This window comes from Salmo salar, chromosome 06 (genome assembly GCF_965601325.2).
Source record: "Salmo salar chromosome 06, fSalSal1, whole genome shotgun sequence".
Lineage (NCBI taxonomy): Eukaryota > Metazoa > Chordata > Actinopteri > Salmoniformes > Salmonidae > Salmo > Salmo salar.
In genome coordinates this window covers 75,294,947-75,319,076 of record NC_138296.1, presented here as the reverse complement: position 1 = coordinate 75,319,076, position 24,130 = coordinate 75,294,947, and the positions used below count along the sequence as shown (strand labels likewise).

At 47.0% G+C, this 24,130-nt stretch overlaps 1 protein-coding gene across 7 annotated transcripts in view; it reads right to left on the bottom strand.

Annotated features, from left to right (window-relative positions):
* Positions 1-24,130, bottom strand: part of LOC106607985 (SAM and SH3 domain-containing protein 1) — a 311,979-nt gene that overhangs the window by 14,281 nt on the left and 273,568 nt on the right. For 4 of the 7 annotated variants that reach the window (XM_045720952.2, XM_045720953.2, XM_045720956.2 and 1 more), the window contains 9 exons: positions 14,643-14,778; positions 13,461-14,434; positions 11,173-11,247; positions 10,876-11,019; positions 6,018-6,150; positions 4,990-5,159; positions 4,505-4,714; positions 2,538-2,688; positions 2,258-2,386 (listed from right to left, as the gene is read on the bottom strand). In XM_045720952.2, coding sequence (XP_045576908.1) covers positions 2,258-2,386; positions 2,538-2,688; positions 4,505-4,714; positions 4,990-5,159; positions 6,018-6,150; positions 10,876-11,019; positions 11,173-11,247; positions 13,461-14,434; positions 14,643-14,778 — 2,122 coding nt within the window. Of the gene's footprint in view, positions 1-1,028; positions 1,879-2,257; positions 2,387-2,537; positions 2,689-4,504; positions 4,715-4,989; positions 5,160-6,017; positions 6,151-10,875; positions 11,020-11,172; positions 11,248-13,460; positions 14,435-14,642; positions 14,779-24,130 lie in introns of those variants that run through there. The other 3 variants (XM_014205527.3, XM_082976966.1, XM_082976967.1) reach the window with 2 other exon arrangements.

Below are 24,130 nucleotides of genomic sequence, written 5' to 3'. Positions count from 1 at the left end.
TTCCATTCACCAGCTCCGGAGGTCGACGTCACCGGCTTTCTAGGCGTCACTGAACTGGATTCATTACCACCAACCCCGGACTGTCTTATCTCAATTCGCATACCTAGTTCCCATTCCCCCTGATTTGTATGTTATTTATGTGCCCTCTGTTCCCCATTGTCCTTGTCGGTTATTGTTCCCATGTCCGTTGGTCTTGTGAGTACCTGTGCTTTGCTGTTTCGGCTTTCATGCTACGTGTATTGTGCACTTGTTATTTCGGGTCTCGTCCCGTGTAGCGTTATTACGGGTCACGTTCCGTGTAATTATTAGAGGTTTTAACCTCGCTCTTTTGTTTGGTTACATCCCTGTGTATTTTATATACGTGTTTGTTATGGGCTTCGTCCCTGTGCTTTTTCATGACATGTTGTATTTTTGGGTGAGTAATAAAACCCCCCCTAGTACGTATTCCTGCGCCTGTCTCCGATCACTATACAACATGACATGTCCAAACTTTTGACTGGTACTGTATACATAAACTCATAATGCATGCAGGAGGATGGTTAAGAGAGGTACAGATGTAGAATCTTAATTTGAGCCAGTTTGTTACAGCAGGAAAATAATCCCGCGTCAACAGAAAATGTGAATTATTATGTGGATTATAATTAATGGACATTTTGTAGGATACATTTTGTGGAAATGAATGGAAATTACAAAATGACAAACTTCCCAGTACATTTTAAACCACGACAAGTTTAAAATGTCCTGGATTGCAGGAAAGTTTCCTGCAACAGGGTGATCAAATTAAGATCCTACATCTGTATGGCTGTAGTAGAGAATTTATGAGGCAGAATAATGCAGATTGGATTATCATAGCGACTGAGTAAAGGCACAGTGAAAGAAGAGTTCATTAATTAAAACAGAACAGAATGAAAATGGAGAATGTACACTGAATGTTATGCAGCTGATGAGGAGTGTTAACGACTGAGATGGAGAAAAAAGAGACATGAAGAAAGAAGGAGGAGACATGAAATGAAGCAAGCAGGCCAAAGTAACTTCAATCAAAGAAGTGGTTTATTCCACAACTCAAATTTGTACTGTAGCAGATTGCACATCTTTTAGAAACGTTATGACACACACACATAGAACAGAACAGAGAGAAAACACAGACAGAGAAGTCAATGATTCAAGCAAAGGTTTATGAGTTATGATTGAAGATAACTCAACTGTAGGCGGAAAGCAAAAGTATTTTCAAGGAGTTATAACTATACACTAAACCTTCTCACAAATATAGATCTGAAATACACTTCCATAATTACAAAAGCTGCTTTTTTATATATATATCCACTATCATAAAAAAAAAAAAATGTAATCCAAGATTTTTGGGGGGTTGTTTAGGCACAATACGATCATTGTGTAACATGGTCACTATTAAAAATAAACCAATTTTTTTAAGTGACTTGAAATGGCAGGTAGAACAGAGATTGAGCCAGCACTAGGCTAACGGAAGGTGAGTGGTCCACTCCCGCACCACCTACAGAGCCATTCTACAGTGAATTATTGGGCAGTGACTTAATACTTTACGAGATCTCCGCTTTTACAATAACACCTTTCAAAAGAAACACTCCCTCATCGTGTCATAATCGGTCTGGTCTCCCAGCAACCACTCAACCTCCTGGGGCGGAGGATGAGGAGTAGGAGGAGGGGTTCTCTGTCCATTGTGAGATGGGAGGAACATCGGTACTGGGATTGAGTTGACCAGAGTAGTTGGGTGCATTTGAGATGTGGGGTGTTGTTCCCTTTGTACATAGGGCCCCATTGTAGGGTAGAGTAGTGGTCTAGGCCTGGGGGTTAGGGCCTTGTCCCTTAGGATAGGGCTTCTGCAGTGAAGACAGAGACAGCCTGGAGATGGAGAGAGCAGTGGAAAGAGAGAGTAGAGTGACAACGAGAAAAAGAAACAGAAAAAACAAGATGGGGGGGTGCATCTCTCCCCTCACTACGACACTACGCAGCTAGGTGGGGAGGAGGTGAGTGGGGGTGTGAAGTGGGTGGAGCTAGGAGACAGACATGGCGGATAAAGAGTGGAGGTTTGATTGACTGGCCTTGGTCCAATGGAGAGTGATGACGGACGGTTCATGTTAGAATGCAGAAGCATAGCATAGCAGAGGAGGTGGAAGAGGAATCATAGGAGCCACAGTCACTGTAGCGCTAGACTAGGCCCAGGCTAGGCTAACACCAGGCTAATCCCATTATCGGGAAGCTATGCTAGGCTAGTCATTACCATTCTCCAGGTTCTCATTGCTCTCATAGCAGCCAGAGTCACGTGGTGAGTCGCCCACCAGGATGTGGCCCTCTGATAGCAGCTTCTCCTGAGAGCCTGACAGGCCGCTCCGCTCAGGGTCGCTGCTGCCTACAGACACACACAACACACAGAAACCATATAGTCAGATATACAGAAACTTACACAACGATGTAGTGTAGGAATCATAGAGACAATGCAGTCAAACAGACAGAGCGAAAGGTTTGTGTGAGTGCGTGCGTGTGTGTCTGTGTGTACTCACTGTCATACTCCTGCAGTAGCTCCACAGCGGTGAGCAGCACAGCTCTGTGTTGAGGGTCTTTGATGTTGAGCTCATCTAGATCCTCCCCCTCCAGCAGCTTGAAGGTGTCCAGGTCCTCATAGCCATTAAACAGGAAGGTAGGCATGTGCTCCTGGAGGAGAGGAGATAAGAAAGAAGAGGAGAGGAGAGGTGAGGGGAGAGGAGAGAAGAGGCTCTGGTTATCTCATGTTCTGATTCCAGACTGTTTTTTCCTACCTCTTGCGTGACTGTAACTGTTATAAGCTAAACAGCTAAACTGACCTAGCACCAGTTTTCAAAGACACAGGCAAAATGTTAATCTTGCAAAAACACACACAATGAGGTAAAAGAAATTGACCAATGTGGCTACAGAAAAGGAGGGAAGAGTTGGGAAGGGTGGGAAAGAGAGGGATGAGGTGGAGGAGATTCTCTACCACACCTTTTACCACAGGCGACAAGGAGGATACACACACAATATAACAAGAGCACAAAGCTAGTCATTACACCCTGTGGTGTTATCTCTTGGTGGGAGGACACCAGAAATCACGGTCGAAAATATCACACTACACCCTCTGTGTGTTTCGGAACAGGCACAGCTAAAGTTAACATTTCAACCCATCATAATCGGTTTCCACTTTCAACAAGGAGATTGTGGAAACTGGTTCAGTCTGAAGTTTTGTCCAACCCACACATCTAAAGGGTACAATACACACAGACTGCATGTCACCACCGTAACCACGGAGACTTCCGTCCTTAGCTAAAAGTGACTTTCAGCTCTATTTCTGCTAAGATAAAGAAGGATGAGACAAAACCAAAGACCACTACTCTACACAGCCTTCTCATTTGAACGATCTTTGTCTTTCATGTAACATCCTAGCATATTTGAAGGTAAAAGCACATTTGCTCCAAGATACCCCTACAATCAAGTTGAAATGGAAGATTTCAAAAGAGAACACATAGATAAAAATATAGAAAAGATGGCTACTTCGAAGCGCACTCCACTTTGTCGTTGTGTTTTTAGGAACGCCCTGACCACAATGAGCTGTTTTATGTAGAATTAGTCAGCAAGGTTATTACGGCGTCTTAGTCTTGTTACTTTTGTTAGTCAGCTTTTTCTTGTCACTTTAAGGTGTACATATCCATGATTCAATCACCAGTAAACCTGCATCAGTAAATGTATCTGAACTCACTAACCAAATCTAGACAAAAAAACTTTTCCCTAGTTCTCCTTTTAAATAAAAGAGAAATCTAAATAAATACTTGCCAAAAACAGTCATTTATCCAGAGCGTGACATGAAACAGAAACAGAACAAGGTGGAACACAGTCTCAGTATAATGTCTTGGCATGGTCACCAGGTAATGGTGGGTTTAGGAGGTTGTATGTTTAGTCTGCTCTCCCACTCCCCGAACTACGTATGTGACGATGGAGATGACATGTGTACCTTGATGCACATGTACTGTATATAGTAGGATAGTAGTAGACTTATGGGAGGTCTTCAACCCTGTAATATAGTCTCTGTTCTGCCCAGGCAATGATAATGTACCGTTATGTTACTTATGTCCTTGAGTAGGGGAGAGCCAGGGACATAGCCTAGTGTGTAATCTGTCATGTCAGAGCTTCATCAGGCTGGGCTCATCCAGAAACAGCCCACCTACGGTGCTCTCTCCCTGGGGAGGCTGAGCTGCCTAGGCTGGGTGGTTGACAGAAGAGGCAGGGTGTTTTTTCTAGATGGCTGGGATATGATTCTGGCTGTAGGAGGGAAGTTGCAGGACTACTATTCACCTTGTACAGAACACCTTAGCATTGGTGTGTGAGGTTTGTATAGAGTTATGTGTATGTGTGTTCGTGTGCAATGTACAGGTGCATGTTTGTGAGTGTGTTAAACAAATGTGTGTGTATGTTCGCCCGTGTGCGGGTATGTAAAGGTGTGTGTGTCCAGTGTGTGTACCTTGAGGTTGATGCGTTCCAGCAGCTCTTCTACAGAGGTGGGTTTGGGAGGTCTGCCCTTCCTCCTCCTCCTCACAGGTCTCTTGGGCTTCTCCTCCTCCTCACTCAGCACGTCCACATAGATGAATTTAAAGGTGCCCACCTTGTTATTGAGCAGGCCCATCCACGTCCCCATGGGAGGCTTACTGATGATGTCGATCACATCCCCTTTCTGGAAGACACAAAACACATTTATGTGAGAAAACGCTAAAACTATCAGCCATCAAGTGTGTGTGTGTGTGTGTGTGTGTGTGTGTGTGTGTGTGTGTGTGTGTGTGTGTGTGTGTGTGAATACGGCGTGTTGAGGGTGTTGAGGGCGTATATGAATTCAGGGTTGTGCTTATGAGTCAATAAGTGTCTGTGTGTTGCCCTTCATTTGAGAGAGTTAGTACTGTAGGGACTGTGTGTTTATACGTGTGGAGGTGGAGGTGAGTAAGTGTGTGTTACCTTTAGTTTGAGGGAATCGGAATCGTAGGGGCTAGGGGTGAAGTCAGTGTGTACTCGCGCCCTGCCACAGAAGGGCCCTCTGTAGGGAGGCTCCTCGTCATCTCCATCCTCAGACTTAACACTCTCTCTGTTACTGGCTGAAGAGTCTGTGGTGCTGACCGTCTGACCACCTAGAACACACAATGCAAGGACCACACACGGTCAAACCACAGATATACATTTCATATCATCCAAATAGATGAATTCAATACTCATGTGATTTGAGTGTTTTGAAACTGAGCAAGTGAACATCAATTTATTTTAAATGAGAGAGTTAGATGTACTCATCTATTCACACAAAGCCAGATTATATGTGTGAATACTCATTAATAACAGCCTATCACTTGTAGCCAGTGTGTATATAACGTGCTGCTGTCTTCCCATAGATGTCTCTCTGGATGTCTGATCTGTAATGATGAATGTAGGAAGCAGAGAGAAAAGCCTTCCTATTTAATAATTAGCTTGTGTCTCAGCCCCTCCGGCCCTAGGGGCCTAGGCCAACACCAGTCAACAAGGGACAGACTCTCTCTCATTAACTAACTAACAAACATCAACCCAGCCCTCACAGACCTTAGTCTAACTCTAACCTCAAGACATGAGAGACAGATAGAATAATTATACATGTGTTCAGACAACTTATTTTCTATCTTTTTTTAACCTTATTTAACTAGGCAAGTTGTCTGAACACATGCCAGGGTAAGATCATGGTCCGTCACAACGGGAGAAGAATCTTTCACCAGATAGGACCAGATGATGTCACATGTCATCTCTGAACCCTCCAATGGGAGTAGGTGTGATTGTGACATAGAGCTATAACATAGAGTTCAGATCATAACAATGATGATGTGATGTATACTAGCTGACACAGCAGGCTTGATAAGTCTGTATAAGAATGTTGACAGAGAGATGTAATGACAGTGCCCCCTTGTGTCGCGCTTCGTGCACTGTCTTAATGTGTACTGTACCACACACACACACAGGGTACTTACTCATGGAGCTTTGTCCACTGAGGGAGCTCCGGAGGCTCTCCACTGATCCTCCAGCCTTTAGCTTGGGTTTCTCCAGAGAGTCTGTGTCTGGCTGTGGGGACTGGGGGGAGCTAGGAGTCCCGTCTGGGCTCGACTGGAGGGTGGGAGGGGGTTGGGGCAGAAAGGTAGAAGTGGAGAGCAGAGGGGTGAGAGAGAGATGAAGAAAGAGATGGAGAGAGAGAAACAGATGTCAGCGTGATACAGTATCAGTCACATATTCTAAGATGGCGTAGCAGTGGGGATGTCTGTTTTGATTGTCTTTTCCCATCCCTTGTATATTTCGTTTTTCTTCGTATATATGTGTATAATTTTTTTTATCTGGTTTTTCCATCTACGGACTGAACATACTCTCCTGCAACCCGCCTCACCCAATGTGGTATGGATCTGCTATTTTTACACTTTTGAACCACAATCCCCTTCAGAAGCTAGCCAGCTACCTAGCTGCTAGCTAGTAGTCAGTTGCTAGCGTTCATCACCTCAGCCCAGGCAACTCCTGCCAGCCTGCACAGCGCGATATCTACCCAGAGCACATCGGACTGCTTTTCTCTACCACATCTCCGGAATCCTACCGCAAGCTCTGAACCTTTACTGCTGATCATCACAGCTAGCTAGCTGCTATCCGAGTGGCTACTCCTATCTAACGTCTCTGTCCTGAAGCAAGCACCAGTTAGCCTGGAGCTAGCCTCAAACTAGGCTCATCTCCCGGCTAGCCGAAGAGATTCCATCAGATAATTCCTGGGCTTCAATTCCTCTTCTGCCAATTGGCCTGGACCCTTTGCTGCCGACACGGAGCCCTGCCAATCCATCACGACTGGTCTGCCGACGTAACTGTCCGAGGGGATTTCAACAGACTCCCTCGTTGTGACATTCCCCTGAGGCCCATCTGCTAGCCCCGGCCTGCTAGCTGTCTGAATCGCTGTGCCTCCAGCTCGCCTAGATACTCACTGGACCCTATGATCACTTGGCTACACATGCCTCTCCCGAATGTCAATATGCCTTGTCTATTGCTGGTTTGGTTAGCAATTTTTGTCTTATTTCACTGTAGAGCCTCCAGCCCTGTTCAATATGCCTTAGCTAGCCCGTATGTTCCACCCCCACACATGCGGTGACTGAACCTGGCTTAAATGGTGCCTCTAGAGACAAAACCTCTCTCATCGTCACTCAATGCCTAGGCTTATTTCCACTGTACTCACATCCTACCATACCCTTGTCTGTACATAATGCCTTGAATCTATTCTTCCTCGCCCAGAAACCTGCTCCTTTTAATCTCTGTTCCGAACGCACTAGATGACCAGTTCTTTTAGCCTTTAGCCGTACTCTTATCCTACTCCTCCTTTGTTCCTCTGGTGATGTAGAGGTTAACCCCTGCAGCACCCAGCATCACTCCCATTTCCCAGGCGCTCTCATTTGTTTACTTCTGTAACTGTAAAAGCATTGGTTTCATGCGTGTTAACATCAGAAGCCTCCTCCCTAAGTTTGTTTTATTCACTGCTTTAGCACACTCCGCCAACCCAGATGTCCTAGCCATGTCTGAATCCTGGCTTAAGAAGGCCACCAAAAATCCAGAAATGTCCATCCCTAACTATAACATTTTCTGACAAGATAGAACTGCCAAAGGGGGCGGAGTTGCAATCTACTGCAGAGATAGCCTGCAGAGTTCTGTCATACTATCCAGGTCTGTGCTCAAACAATTCGAGCTTCTACTTTTAAAAATCCACCTTTCCAGAAACAAGTCTCTCACCGTTGCCGCTTGTTATAGAGCCCCCTCGGCCCCCAGTTGTGCCCTGGACACCATATGTGAATTGATCACCCCCCATCTATCTTCAGAGTTCGTACTGTTTGGTGACCTAAACTGGGACATGTTTAACACCCCGGCCTTCCTACAATCTAAGATAGATGCCCTCAATCTCACACAAACCAGGTACAACCCTAAATCCGTAACCATGGGCGCCCTCTTAGATATCATCCTGACCAACCTGCCCTCTAAATACACTTCTGCTGTCTTCAACCAGGATCTCAGTGATCACTGCCTCATTGCCTGCGTGCGTACTGGGTCCGCGGTAAAACGACCACCCCTCAACAATGTCAAACGCTCCCTAAAACTCTTCAGCAAGCAGGCCTTTCTAATCGACCTGGCCTGGGTATCCTGGAAGGATATTGACCTCATCCCGTCAGTAGAGGATGCCTGGTAGCTCTTCAAAAGTGCTTTCCTCTCCATCTTAATAAGCATGCCCCATTAACAAATGTAGAACTAAGAACATATATAGCCCTTGGTTCACCCCAGACTTGACTGCCCTTGACTAGCACAAAAACATCCTGTGGCGTTCTGCATTAACATCAAATAGCTCCGGCGAACCAATATACTCAGTCATTTAGGAAAGGCTAGCTTTTTCAAACAGAAATTTGCTTCCTGTAGCACTAATTCCAAAAAGTTTTGGGAAACTGTAAAGTCCTAGGAGAATAAGAGCACCTCCTCCCAGCTGCCCACTGCACTGAGGATAGGAAACTCTGTCACCACCGATAAATCTACGATAATCGATAATTTAAATAAGCATTTTTCCACGGCTGGCCATGCTTTCCACCTGGCTACCCCTACCTTGGCCAACATCTCAGCACCCCCTTTCACCAACTTCTCAGATAGAGTTCAGTGTGTCAAATCGGATGGCCTGTTGTCCGGGCCTCTGGTAGTCTCTATGGGGGTGCCACAGGGTTCAATTCTCGGGCGGACTCTTTTCTCTGTATATATCAATGATGTCGCTCTTGCTGCTGGTGATTCTCTGATCCACCTCTACACAGACAACATTCTTCATTCTGTATACATCTGGCCCTTCTTTGGACACTGTGCTAACAAACCTCCAAACGAGCTTCAATGCCATACAACACTCCTTCCGTGGCCTCCAACTGCTTTTAAATGCTAGTAAAACTAAATGCATGCTCTTCAACTGATTGCTGCCCGCACCCTCCCACCCGACTAGCATCACTACTCTGGACGGTTCTGACCTAGAATAAGCGGACAACTACAAATACCTAGGTGTCTGGTTAGACTGTAAACTCTCCTTCCAGACTCACATTAAACATCTCCAATCCAAAATTAAATCTAGAATTGGCTTCCTATTTCGCAACAAAGCCTCCTTCACTCATGCCGCCAAACATACCCTCGTAAAACGGACTATCCTACCGATCCTTGACTTCGGCGATGTCATTTACAAAATAGCCCCCAACACTCTACTCAGCAAACTGGATGTAGTCTATCACAGTGACCCGCCTTATCTCAGCTCACTGGTCACCATAGCGACACCCACCCATACCACACACTCCAGCAGGTGTATTGCACTGGTCATCCCCAAAGCCAACACTTTCTTTGTCCGCCTTTCCTTCCAGTTCTCTGCTGCCAATGATTGGAACGAATTGCAAAAATCACTGAAGCTGGAGACTTATATCTCCCTATGTATCTTTAAGCATCAGCTGTCTGAGCAGCTTACCGATCACTGTACCTGTACACAGCCAATCTGTAAATAGCACACCCGACTACCTCATCTCCATATTATTACCCTCTTGCTCTTTTGCACCCTAGTATTTCTTCTTGCACATCATCATCTGCACATGTATCACTCCAGTATTAATGCTAAATTGTAATTATTTTCGCCTCTAGGGCCTATTTATTGCCTACCTTCCTACTCTTCTACATTTGCACACACTGAACATAGATTTTTCTATTTTTCTTTTGTGTTATTGACTGTACGTTTGTTTATGTGTAACACTGTGTTGTTGTTTTTGTTGCACTGCTTTCCTTTATCTTGGCCAGGTCGCAGTTGTAAATGAGAACTTGTTCTCAACTGGCCTACCTGGTTAAATAAAATAAAATTCTCTTGAAAAAAATATTTAAAAAAATAAAAGGTAACAGTTGCTTTACTGAAGGTGAATTCACCACAGCCACTAGATGGCAGCGTGGCATGTAAAATAGCCTCACTAAAGTTAGAGCTCATCAAGTCTCCTACCTGCTCTTTCCAAGCAACACATTCATGACTAATTTAACCTTTTTCTGGGTCAAAGGACTGAAGTTCCAAAAATCTCTTCTGTTTATCTCTGAGGGAACAAGTTTGCAGCGAGCAGTCAACAGGTTGTGCCACTCCCAAGGCTTATTTAGTGTACCCTCTGACAGCCTAGATACCAGGCCAAAACCCATACTGTATTGTGATATGTGAATGTTCATATGGTATGAATGCCACACACACACACACACACACACACACACACACACACACACACACACACACACACACACACACACACACACACACAATGTCCCAGAGCCAAAGCCATGTCTTAGAGCTCTGGCCTAGCCTGAGGGATGCTTGCCTCACTGGATGAGCTCAGACCCTCCTAAACACACCCTACCCTCCACCTAGAGTCCAATCCTGGGCCTGAGACCAGAGTGTGGACAGCTCCAAAAACTTCCCAGCTGTGTGTGTGTGACGTCTGACTGTGTGTATGTGTGTGTCACACATCTGTTTGTGTGAGAGAGCTGGGTGTCTACTTTGTAACCAACAGAAACATGTCCACAAACACACACACACACACACACACACACACACACACACACACACACACACACACACACACACACACACACACACACACACACACACACACACACACACACACACACACACACACACACGTAAAGCCCATAATGAGAGCAGAACAACAATGGGGAGAATTCAGTCAACTAGGATCAAGCGTTTTTATTCAATGAAACTTGAAATCTTTGTGAATTATAGGTTTGAGCGCCTGTATATTTGTGTGTGGGTGTGTGTACCTGTTCAGACAGTGAGCTGCTGTACTTCTTGGACATGCGTTTTCTCATGGTCTCTTTGACAGACTTGACCTTCTTCCCCAGAGAGATACGAGACGTGTTGGGAGACTTGACTACCTCCCGGTATACAGCCTCTGGATCCTTACTCTGAGAGAAGGAAGGAGGGAAGGAGGGAGAGAGAGGGAGAGTGGAAAGAGAAAACAGAGACAGAAAGAAATAGAGAAAGAATGTGTTTGAGTCCACATCTCTAAGCATTGCGCCCCCTCAACCCTGAGTCATCAGCAATGTGGTAGTACTTACATTGGGCTCTGAGCCGGCACTGACCACATGGAGTGACCTGTTGGACAGGTCAAACCCTCCAAAACTACATGTCCTCTGTTAAAGGGAGAGGAAGGAGAGTCAGAGAGAGAGTCAGAGAGAGAGGGAGTCAGAGAGAGAAAGAGAGAGTCAGAGAGAGAAAGAGAGAGAGGTAGGAAAGATTTTGAACGAGAGAGTTAAAATAAATTAGAATCTATTCAAATGACATCAACTCTCATCCATGCCCAGTAAGAGTCAAATCACAATGATTCATGCTTGGCGGAGTCATAATGGCAGCAGGTTGATTCAGGGCTGTATGCTATATATGGGTTTGTGAGCGTTATCGTCTGTCTGTACATGTATGTCATGGTATGGCCTCATATGGGACGGGCAACAGAAGTGACGTGATGTGAAACTCAAATGCATTTCTGTTTATTACATAAGGTACATTAGTTATTGTGTTATCAAATTTAAACGAGGTGTTTGATCATCCACTGAGAATTGAATGGGAGTCACTGTTATTCTGAAAATGTATGTTAATGGAAGCAAGCATAGAGTGAAATTAAATGAAATCATTTGGTTAGATGTGGTCACGCTGAAATATAACAAACTATGGCCCAACCCAACCATTCCCTTGGGTTTAATTACGATGGTAGGTTCTCTGGAAACACAAACATTGAGATATTAATACTTTTACACTGGGTCAGGTTATAGAAAGGGGAAGATTGGGGGGAGGTTAGGAGAGGTAAATTCTCACAGAAAATATAATGTATCAGACTGAGGGATATACAGGGGGTAATCTAGATTATCTCTCCATTTGATAAAGATAGAACCAGCCATGAGAGTATGAGGAGGTTATTGCGGAGGAGAATGATAGGTTGTTTTATAATTGAACTAGCTTTGACCTCCAGGCCTCTCTTTGGGTTAGAATTGTACTAAGAAGCAAGAGCACTGATGCATACACACCCCATATATAGTATCTCAGGTAGGGAAGCGTTACTGATTAAATCGGCTCTTCCCGTTACAGGGCATTCCTAATTTACTCTAGCAGTTTCCGACAACAGTCCCAGGTTTCCTTTCATCCTTGAGATTACTTGTTTTATGGTATGTGTGAGACCACCGTTTCTATCGTGTCCATATCCGCAGTTCCAAAGTGTGGTGAAGAGAAGCAATTGAGAAGGCGTCCAAAAAGAAGTCTACAGATGGAGCGATGCTGTTGGATATATTCAATGGAATGGTCATGCACTCAGAAAACCATCTTCCACATGACAGTAAAAAAAAGAGAGAGAGAAAGAAAATTCCACTACATCTGTAACCATGCCGACGGAGGCACGATCAAAAAGATAAAACCCAAAAAAAGAGAACTGAACGGATGAATAAAAATGTCTATGGATGAAGAACCACATCCAATGATTGACAAGTAAAAGCCAGTATTCAGGCTTCTTCAAGGCTGCAGAATATCTCTGTTTAACTTCACTGTGTGGATCTAAATTCTCTTTCAGAAGGATTCCTACTATCAACACTAAAACTTCCATGCTAGATTTGTATTGACTTGTGATTAAACTTTCACACACTGACCAAACCTTATCATAACATCTGTCTCAGTGACATGTGGAGGCTTGTTTGGCCTGGCCAGCCCAGACCATCTAGCTGGGCTTATGGCCACTGTCACAGTCCCAGATCTCTTTCCTTTTCTTTCACACTGAGCTGGAAAAGAGATCACTCTGTTCCCCTTCTACTGAACCCAGACACACAGAAGAGAGAGAAGCTAAGAGGAGGGAGGGATAGAAAAGGATAGAGAAAGCTAGAAAGAAGAAAGGAGAGAGAATGTGTCTGTCAAGTGTGTCTGTCAGCCCCTGAGCAGTGACCCAACACAACTGTGTCTCTGTCTCTTCCACAACCGTGTCTCTGTCTCTTCAGTCTGTTCTGACTCAGCAGACTCCCTACAGGGTTTTGGTTGGGGGACATTTTCAAATGCCAGTTATACATCCTCTGCTGTTACACTGGTATCCACTGTTAACCTCCTAAGTGTAACATCCCATTACTATTTCATATCACATTAAAACGAACTGTGACGCCAAAAGCTTTCATATTTAAAGATTGTGTAATGTTCTGTTTCTTTATGGGGGTCTCTGTTAAACTACCCTTTCTAAATATTCTTGCTGGATTAAAGCAGAGAAGAAGGAAACATCCTCAGGGTTACTCTGCAGCCTTGGAGGTAGCCTTGGTCCTCCTGGCCAGGCGGAGGCGCTGCCTAGCCCGCCCCCGCCCTGCTGTACAGTAGAACTCACAGACTTCTGCTGGATGCGTAAGAGCACGCGCTTGGTGCAGCGGTCCACGCTGGCCGCCCACTTCCTGTCCGCCTCCCTGTCCTCCTCCAACAGGCAGCGGCGCTCGGCACGGCTGAGGGTGACGGGCCGGACCAGCTGGGCCCAGTTGAGGTGGCCGTAGAGGCTGCGCTCCACCACGTACGTGATGTTCAGTTCGCTCACCGCCGTCCGGCCGCGGAGCCTGCGAGGGGGGAATGCCCAGCCCCCACACCCCCCTCCACCCAGCGTACCACCCTTAGCCTTGGCCAGATCACAGCGGGCGGGGGGCGAAGGGGAGGAACAGGAGGAGGGCACTCCTGGTGTTTTGGCGCAGTTCCGGGAGCGCTGGTAGAGCAGGTGTTTGGTGGAGTAGGCGTAATTGGGGTCAGGCTTCCTGAGCCAGCTGGTGGGGTGACGGGCGGGTTTGGGGCTACCCTGGGAGACGTCATCGAGGGCAACAAGGAGGCGGGGCTGGGGGTGTGGTTTGGGGCGTGGCCGGGTGAGGCCGTAGAAACCGTAGAGTGTGTCATTACTTACCCCATGGGAGAGAGAGGTCAGGGCTTTCCGCATCTCGCCCTCCGTCATGGAGTGTGACACCTTCTCTTCGGCCTCGGCACCACAGCCGTCCAGCTCCGAGAAGGAGGATCCACTACCTCCCACCCCGACGGCTCCCAAACCCTCAGGCCCAGCAGGGAGTCTCCTGGGAGGCCGGATGAGGCCGTGGGTGCTGCTGGACTTAGAGAAGGCCTTGACCAGCTTGTGTCCGGACCAGGTAGTGTCCAGGCTGCTGGAGGAAGGGGAGGTGGTCAAGCTGTCTGTGTCCCCATCCAGAGAGAGCTGGTCCTGGGTCAGGGAGGACATGGAGGCATCCTGGGGCAGGCTGGACTTCTTCAGGACCCCTGTGTACAGGGCTGTGTTGTCCTCACAGGTAGGAGATGCCTCCATGCTCAGAGAATCTTCAGGGAGGAGAGGAACATCACATCATTTATCCATTACAGAGTAACCTCAAAAAGAGCAAAAACACTTCTATCCCATTCACATTTCCACTGAATGTTTACAAATTGCTGCCGGATAACGGAATTTCTGTTACGAGATTTCTGAATATACAGTTTGAGTTAGTATGGTGTCCATGTATTCAGAAATCCCTATGGACATGTGCCGTACCTTCGGAGCCGTGTTTCTTGCCCTCTTCCACCTTAATGAGTTTCTTCCTGACGCGGCGGGTAGAGTTGACCAGCTTGTGGAGCCGTTTGAACTTCATTGAGTCCTCTGTCTGCTCATCATCAGACTGCTCCCGAGACTGAGAGGGAGAGAGGGGACGTCACAGGAAGTCCAAGACACACTGTTGTACAGGGACCCCCAGAACCCTAGCCATAACCCAGTGACCCATATCCACACACGAGGGATACTAGCCTCTGAACAAGTGTTCAGCTGCTCTTTTCCAACCTTTATGAAACAACATTGTGGTGTAGGTGTCATTCACTCAAGTCTTGGGGAAACTCACAACCCCATTCATTGACACACGTAAAGCACACCGTTTTGGACGTAGGGTCACATGTTAGGGGTTGGCGACAGTTATGGTGCACATTTTAGGATGGACATAGTTAGTGATATGAGAGTATGGAGGGAGAGTTGGGGGGTTGGGGGAACATATATAGTACTGTAGGACACATTCTAGGACACATTGTAGGGCACATTGTAGGGCACATTGTAGGGCACATTCTAGGGCACATTGTAGGACACATTGTAGGACACATTGTTGTACATTTGCATTGCATGACATTTAATATTAAAAACATATTCAGGTCACATGAAAAAACGAGCCAAAACAACAAAAACTCTGAACCAGAGAGGACGATGAGGAGGTGCCACAGATATTCACCACAGATATTCACCACAGATATTCAGGGAGCTTGGTATGTGTGGTGTGTGTCTCTAGATCAGGCTCTAGACTGAGAGCTGCCTGTTGGAATGAGCCTGGAGCTGTTTATTACCCAATAGACACTAAATGGAGGCTCCGTGGCATTGTGCTGAGGTACACAGAGCTCCATTATGAGGGTGTGTGTGTGTGTGTGTGTGTGTGTGTGTGTGCGTGTGTGCGTGTGGACTGTGGAGAGAGGAGGGAAGTTCAATTGGGCATTTCGACGGCATTAAAAATCTCTACAGTGGAGCAGAAACAGAGGGAACAATGATGTCACCAAATGCTTCATTAATACGATGATGATGGTGCCGGAAGAGACGGCTGCCGTTTTACAGTCTCCTAACCAAGTGTGCTATTTTGTGTGTTTTTTCGCATTATTTGTAACTTATTTTGTACATAATATTTCTGCCACCGTCTCTTATGACCGAAAATAACTTCCGGATATCAGGACAGCGATTACTCACCTCGTACTGGACAAAGATTTTTTCATTAACGAGTCGGACGCTAAGGATTTACTTCAGACACCCGACAAGGCCCACATCCCCGTCATTGACATGAAGAAGAGACGGAGATATCGGGGGACGTAGGTCGGGTGCCTTGTAAGGATCCCCCTCTACCATCAGTCCTATTAGCCAACGCGCAATCATTGGATAACAAAATGGATGAGCGCCGATCAAGGCTATCCTACCAATGTGACATTAAAAACTGTAATATCTTATGTTTCACTGAGCCGTGGCTGAATGACGACATGGATAACATACAGCTGGCTGGGTTTTTGGTCCATCGGAAAGATAGAACAGCTGCCTCCAGTAAGACAAGGGGAGGCGATCTGTGTCTATTTGTAAATAACAGCAGTAAATAACAGCAGGTGCGTGCTCAGTCCCCTCCTGTACTCCCTGTTCACGCGTGACTGCATACCCAGGCACGACTCAAACACCATCATCAAGTTTGCTGATGACACAACAGTCGCCTGATCACCAACAACGATGATACAGCCTATAGGGAGGAGGTCAGAGACCTGGCCGCGTGATGCCAGGACAACAACCTCTCCCTCAACGTGATCAAGACAAAGGAGATGATTGTGGACTACAGGAAAAGGAGGAGCGAGTACGCCCCCATTCTCATCGACAGGGCTGCAGTGGAGCAGGTTGAGAGCTTCAAGTTCCTTGGTGTCCACATCACCAACAAACTATCATGGTCCAGACACACCAAGACAGTTGTGAAGAGGGCACGACAAAGCCTCAGGAGACTGAAAAGATTTGGCATGGGTCCTCAGATCCTCAAAAGGTTCTACAGCTGCACCATCAAGAGCATCCTGACTGGTTGCATCACTGCCTGGTATGGCAACTGCTTGGCCTCCGACCGCAAGGCACTACAGAGGGTAGTGCGTACGGCCCAGTACATCACTGGGGCCAAGCTTCCTGCCATCCAGGACCTCTATACCAGGCGGTGTCAGAGGAAGGCCCTAAAAATTGTCAAAGACTCCAGCCACCCAAGTCATAGACTGTTCTCTCTGCAACCGCACTGCAAGCGGTACCGGAGCGCCAAGTCTAGGTCCAAAAGGATTCTTAACAGCTTCTACCCCCAAGCCATAAGACTCCTGAACAGTTAATCAAATGGCTACCTGGACTATTTGCATTGTCCCCACCCCACCCGACATTTTTACACTGCTGCTACTCTCTGATTATTATCTATGCATAGTCACTTTACCTCTACCTACATGTACATATTACCTCAATTACCTCGACTAACCTGTGACTCTGTTCCGGTACACCCTGTATATAGCCTCGCTGCTGTTATTTTATTGTTGCTCCTTATTTATTTATTTTTTTACTTCAGTTTATTTTAGTAAATACTTTAACACTTTTTTTCCCTTAAAACTGCATTGTTGGTTAAGGGCTTGTAAGTAAACATTTCACTGTAAGGTCTATACCTGTTGTATTCGGCACATGTGACAAATAAAATTTGATTTGATTTAACTCACACAAACACACGAACGAACGCACGCACGCACGCACGCACGCACGCACGCACGCACACGCACACACACACACACACACACACACACACACACACACACACACACACACACACACAGAAAACCATCAGAAACTATTCTGACCATCGTATGTGAGCAGGTGTCGTATAGGCACCATGTGATGTGATGAGATGAGTTTGTCACAGAGCTAGTTTGGCCGAGCTGCAGTCATTCTGGGGAAAATTCCTAATTTGTTGTTTTCTCCTCTGGTTTCCACAGCAACATTGGGTCGGGTCTGGTCACAGACAGCTGGTCCACTGTTAGAGCCAGGGCACACAAGTGCACACACACACACAAGTGCACACACGCGCACAAAAAAATCCCCCAGCGTGTGAGAGAGCTTGAGTTAGTGCTCAGGCGAGTCTGACTGGGCTGTGTATATTAGGACTGGAGAGACGCTCCTCTTAGCTTCCCAACCTCCTCATGTGAAACATTGTGGCCTTGTATTACATCTGTAACCTAAAAACATGACAGCTGCTGGCATAGAGTCTAGGGATACATACACACACACACACACACACACACACACACACACACACACACACACACACACACACACACACACACACACACACACACACACACACACACACACACACACACACACACACACACACACACAGCAGAGGTTAACAGCTGAGGGAGGGATGGCTTTAACAGCTGGCTCTAGAAGACACCTTTCATAGGGCCACGAGGGCGCACCAGGTACCTAGTTGACACCAGGACCTCGACATTCCCCTGGACTCCAGTCACTTCAGACTTCTCAGTCAGAAATGATGGCTTTCTGCACCATGGGAGCTCCGTGACCTGCGCATTACCCATAAATCACTCTGGCGTCTCATCAGAGCCCTCTTCCCACCACTAGTCTCAGGGGTGCGTGCTCCACACTCCATTCCTCTGTCGACAGCAGAACCAGACGAGACCGGGGTCGAACCCTCTCATTTTGTTTTTGACAACTTCTCAGCTTGTAAACCCCAGAACGCCTCCCCCCTCACCCCTGGACCCCTTAAACCCACTGTCCTCCCTCTACCCTAACCACACACATCTGGCTGGAATACTCTTCTGCTAGTTTCCACCGCTCCAGAGGACATTACAGAGTTGTGTCTTCAGAGACTGTGCTGTAATAACAGGTCTCTCTGTGTGTGTGTGTGTGTGTGTGTGTGTGTGTGTGTGTGTGTGTGTGTGTGTGTGTGTGTGTCCGCTGCAGTTTGGAACCAGACCTGACTGAATCCTCCTACAACAAGGCTCATTACTGAGGTACATAAAGGACATTACTGGAGTGTGTATGTTATTATTCTGAGTTATTCATTATTGCGGTGGGTGTTGGTGTTGAAGTGTGCGTATTGTTGCAGAGTCAGAGTGAGCCATTCTTAGGCAAGACAGTCCCGGAGGACAGCAGGGGGCGAAAGCGAGGCAGAATAGATTTGATCATACAGAAGAGAAAGCAGTGCTTCAAAGAGTGGTCAAGGAAGACAGTTGAATGAAATGCATAATGTTGTGTTGTTTGTATTAGTCAATCTCTGCAGCAGTGCGTCGCAGATAAATACATTTAGGGGAAACGCTGCTCTGGTACAGTAGGGTCATTAAGAAGAAAGCAAGAAAGACACCTCTGCCGCAACATAGCCCGGGGGGGGGGGGGGGGGGGCTGACAATGACATAGTCCCTTAGGCTCAGCCCTGAGGGACACCAACGTCTGGAACACGACGCAATCAGAACTCAACCAGTGGTGTAAAGATGCTGCGGTCAGAGACCCCTCATTGGAACAATGTCAACTCACACACACACACACACACACACACACACACACACACACACACACACACACACACACACACACACACACACACCATGCACACACACACCATCATTATGAGCTTTGAGAAATCATGGTGTGGTCGAGCATACATGGTGCACACACAAACTAAACCAGATCTAAAACGCCCAGTAAAAACTGGTTCAAACCGAAAGCAGATCCCTGCCTCACAAAAATACAGAAAAAACATTGAAATGTAATTGAGCATGCTAAACAGTTGAGTGTGACTTGTTACTCACCGCTTTAGGCATTTAGGACAGCAGACTTGTGCTTTTACCATTCCCAGGTCAGTGTAAAAAGCATGCATCACCATGCATCAGGCTGGCCCTGTCCCATCTAGTCCCAGGTTAGTCACACTGCACACGGCATATCCAGAGAGAGACACGCACAGTCACACAGCATACACACTCACAGCATTGACACACACTCACTCTGACACACTCCCTGCAGCTCGTTGGCAAAGGCAGCTCTGCAGAATGAAAGCGATGGGAGAGTGAGAGCGAGCAGGCTGCTGGTGCTATTGAGCAGCAGCAGAGAGAAAAGGCATGTTGTGCCTGGAGGAGAGAGGAGAACAATCCCAGCGTTTGAGCCTCTGACCCTGCCTTGGCCCCCACATCGCTAATGGCCAGCCCTGGAATGTGGGCGCTCTCTCTCTCTGCTCCGGGGGGGATGAGAGAGACGGAGAGACAGAGAGTGAGAGAACGATTGGAGAGGGAGCAGGGCAAGAGGACGGATATTTGGACAGAGCGACCACAGAGCTACACAGACGCACACACAAAGAAACACACAGACACACATAGCCATTTGAAAGATGGGGGGGTGACCTAATTCCATTTGAAGGTGGCGGACATTACCCCCGGCACACACCCCCAGGCCCAAAAGAGGGAAGATATTTCCTAAACGGATCCATTTTAAACTGGTGTTTTATCAAGCAGAGCCCCTCCTCCTCATGCTGCGTTTCAGGGGCCTGAGGGGAGTGAGAGCTCTTTGTCCTCCCTCACTTCCTCTCTTCCTCCCTCCCTCCGGTGGCGCGTACAAACAGCCCTGAAGACAGGCCGAGTGTTCCTCCGAACAATACACCTCCAGTCATCCCCCTATCCTCTCTCCCTCCGTCTATCGGACATCCCATCCATCAATCCAGTTGGACAGGAAGCAGGCCTGTGGCAGCCGAGGGCATAGAGAGGGTTAACAGGGAGATTAGCCTGCTAGGGCCCTGTCTGTCTGCAGCTCCACATCAAAGGGCAGGCAGAGCCAGACTGTACAGCAGGCCAGGCCAGACTCAGACCCGGGGCTGGCTCTCTGCATAATGCCTTACAACAGGCCTTTCTCATTGAAGGAATCCATTTATTACTAGAAAGGAATAGTTTCAAGGAAAACTTTGCTTGCATGTGAAAACTGTTTGAAAGCCTGACAGAATTTTGTCCAGAATGTCCACAGATCCACATCATAAAGCCAGACTGTTTACAGCAGGCAGCTTGGTGTAGAGGTCTTCCCGGATCTACCCGAACCTGATCCCCCTTGGATCCCGCTCGGTGGCACGGGCCTCGGATCTGTGTGACAATATGTGAAATACCGACCGGATCCGATTAAAAAGAAAACTTAAATGACTATCTGGGCGTCCCCTTTCATCAATATGTCAAAATCCTTGTGACAAAATGACATATTCGCTTCATGAAAACCAGCCAGTGCACACTGCAGACGCGTGACGCGGGGTGAAATAGGCTATAGGCCTAGCTGGGAGAGGAAGAGGACGCAGCGGAAACAAATGATAGCCTAGGCCAGGGTTATTGATCTGTTTAGGCTTGGCCTATTTACAAGGGTATTTTATTCTTTTATTAACGGTTAACTTATGTTGAATGAGTCGAGTCAAGTGTGATACAGTATGTGTGTCACGGCTTCCAGCCGAAGTCGGCTCCTCTCCTTGTTCGGGCGGCGTTCGGCGGTCGACGTCACCGGCTTTCTAGCCATCGCCGCTACATTTTTCATGTATCCATTTGTTTTGTCTTGTTCCCTGCACACCTGGTTTTCATTCCCCAATCAATCTACATGTATTTATTCCTCTGTTCCCCATCATGTCTTTGTGAAAGATTGTTTGTGTTACGTGTTATTTGTTGACGCGCCAGACTGGTTTGTTTTTTCCTTGGTATTTCACGAAGATGTTTATTGTTAAACATAATTCTTGTGACTGTTTTGCGCGTTTTACACTTTTGCCTCAATAAAGTGTGCGCCTGTTCACAAATCTCTGCTCTCCTGCACCTGACTTCGCTACCAGTATGCACACACTTGACAATTTGTCAGCATAAAGATGAGTGACTCTCTAGTTTCGTGGCTTTTGTTCAAAAAATAAACAAGTTATACTGCAGAGTTACCGACACATTCTTTCTGATCGTCTAATAAATAGCCATTTTAGACCAAGTTAATCTGCTCGTGTGTGTGTGTGTGTGTGTGCGTGTGTGTGTGTGTGTGTATGTGTGTGTGTTTGTGTGTGTGTGTGTGTGTGTGGGTATGTGTGTATGTGCGGTAGACTGATAAACCTGTCTGCAGAAAATATTGTAGCCTAATATTGAAAGGCTGCTGATTTATTGACTGCGTAATGCATGGATAAGTATAAGAAATATCAAGACAACTTCTCTCTTCAATGATGAATCTTTAATTAACTCTTTGGATGGTAATTACTTTTCTATCAAACCCACATTGTAATGTTGAAATAGGCTAGTTTGTAATGTTGAAATAGGCTAGTTTGTAATGTTAAAAAAGTGAACGATTCACTGCTCTCAGTCTGGCACGTGATGATCATGCCCCCAAAAATCCTCCTGCTCAAATATTTGGTCAAGAGAAATTAGGAAAATATTTTGGATAACCTCATAATGTTCTCCGTCTAACTATAGTGATTGTCACGTCCTGACCCTAGTAAGATGTCATTTTCTATAGTAGAGTAGGTCAGGGTGTGACAGGGGGTGTTTTTGTGTTTTTCTATGTTTTTTATTTCTATGTTTAAGTTCTAGGTTTTCTATTTCTATGTTGTTGTTTTTTGGGTTGATCTCCAATTGGAGGCAGCTGGTCCTCATTACCTCTGATTGGAGATCATATTTAAGTAGGGGTTTTTCTTCCTGGGTTTTGTGGGTGATTATATTTTGAGTAGTGTTTGTTTCTCTCTGCGTCACGGTTTGTTGTTTTTGTAAATTCAGTTATTTTGTGTATTGCAAAAGTTTCACGGCTTTAATAAAATGTGGAACTACAACCACGCTGCACTTTGGTCCGATCCTTTAGACAGCCGTGACAGAATCACCCACCCCAAAAGGACCAAGCAGCGTGCCCAGGAGGAGCAGGGATCCTGGGCTCGGGAGAAGAGAGAGTGGAGGACGTCCTGGACCTGGGAGGAGGTAATGGCAGGGGACAAGACCCTGCCATGGAAGCAGGTGGAAACGGCGCAAGCGGAACGGCGATGCTATGAGGAGCTAGCCCAACGATGGAAGACCGAGAGGCACCCCCCCCCCAAAAAAAAATTGGGGGGGGGCCAAACGGGGAGTTTGGCAGAGTCAGGGTGGAGACCTGAGCCAACTCCCCGTGCTTACCGTGGGGAGCGCGTGATGGGGCAAGCACCGTGTTATGCGGTGATGCGCACTGTGTCATCAGGGCGCACTCACAGGCCGGTGCGATCTGTGCCCGCGCCTTGCAGTTGTCAAGCTGGGTTGAGCATCCAGCAAAGACGGGTTGTGCCAGCCATAAGCTCCAGACCTCCAGTGCGCCTCCACGGCCCAGTATACCCTGTGCCTCCTCTCCGCACTCGCCCTGAGGTGCGTGTCATCAGCCCGGTGCCACCTGTACCGGTCCCACGCATCAAGCCTCCAGTGCGCCTCCACAGCCCAGTATGCCCTGTGCCTCCTCTCCGCACTTGTTCTGAGGTGCGTGTCAGCAGCCCGGTGCCACCCGTACCGGTCCCACGCATCAGGCCTCCAGTGCGCATCCCCAGTCTGGAGCCTCCAGCGACGCTCCCCAGTCCGGAGCCTCCAGCGACGCTCCCCAGTCCGGAACCTCCTGAGGCGGCCTGCAGCCCAGAACCTCCTGAGGCGGCCTGCAGCCCAGAACCTCCTGAGGCGGCCTGCAGCCCAGAACCGCCAGCAATGATCTACAGTCCGTTTCTTTCGACGATGATCCACGGTCAGGTTGTAATAAAGCAGAAGGATCAGCAGGTGGAGCGGGCAGTACGCCCCGAACCGGAGCCACCTCCTATGCTGGAGGTTAAGGTTATGTGGACTGCATTTGAGCCGCCATAGACAATTGTCACCCTCCCTACCCTCCCTTTTGTTTTGTGGTTTCTTTTGTTTTTGTTGCATTCGGAGTCTGCACCTTTGGTGGGTGGGGGGGTGGGGGTACTGTCACGTCCTGACCCTAGTAGGATGTCATTTTCTATAGTAGAGTAGGTCAGGGCGTGACAGGGGGTGTTTTTGTGTTTTTCTATGTTTTCTATTTCTATGTTTAAGTTCTAGTTTTTCTATTTCTATGTTGTTGTTTTTTGGGTTGATCTCCAATTGGAGGCAGCTGGTCCTCATTACCTCTGATTGGAGATCATATTTAAGTAGGGGTTTTTCTTCCTGGGTTTTGTGGGTGATTATATTTTGAGTAGTTGTCACGTCCTGGCCAGTATAAGGTTAATTGTTTTTGTAGTTTGGTCAGGGCGTGGCAGAGGGTATTTGTTTTATGTGGTTCGGGGTGGTGTGTTTGTGTAAAGGGTGTTTGATTTAGTATTTCCGGGTTTTTGGTTGATGGTCTATGTGTTTGTATTCTATGGTTAGTCTGGTGTGTGTGTTTCTATGTTTGGTTAATTGGGGTTGGGACTCTCAGTTGAAGGCAGGTGTTGTCTATCTGCCTTTGATTGA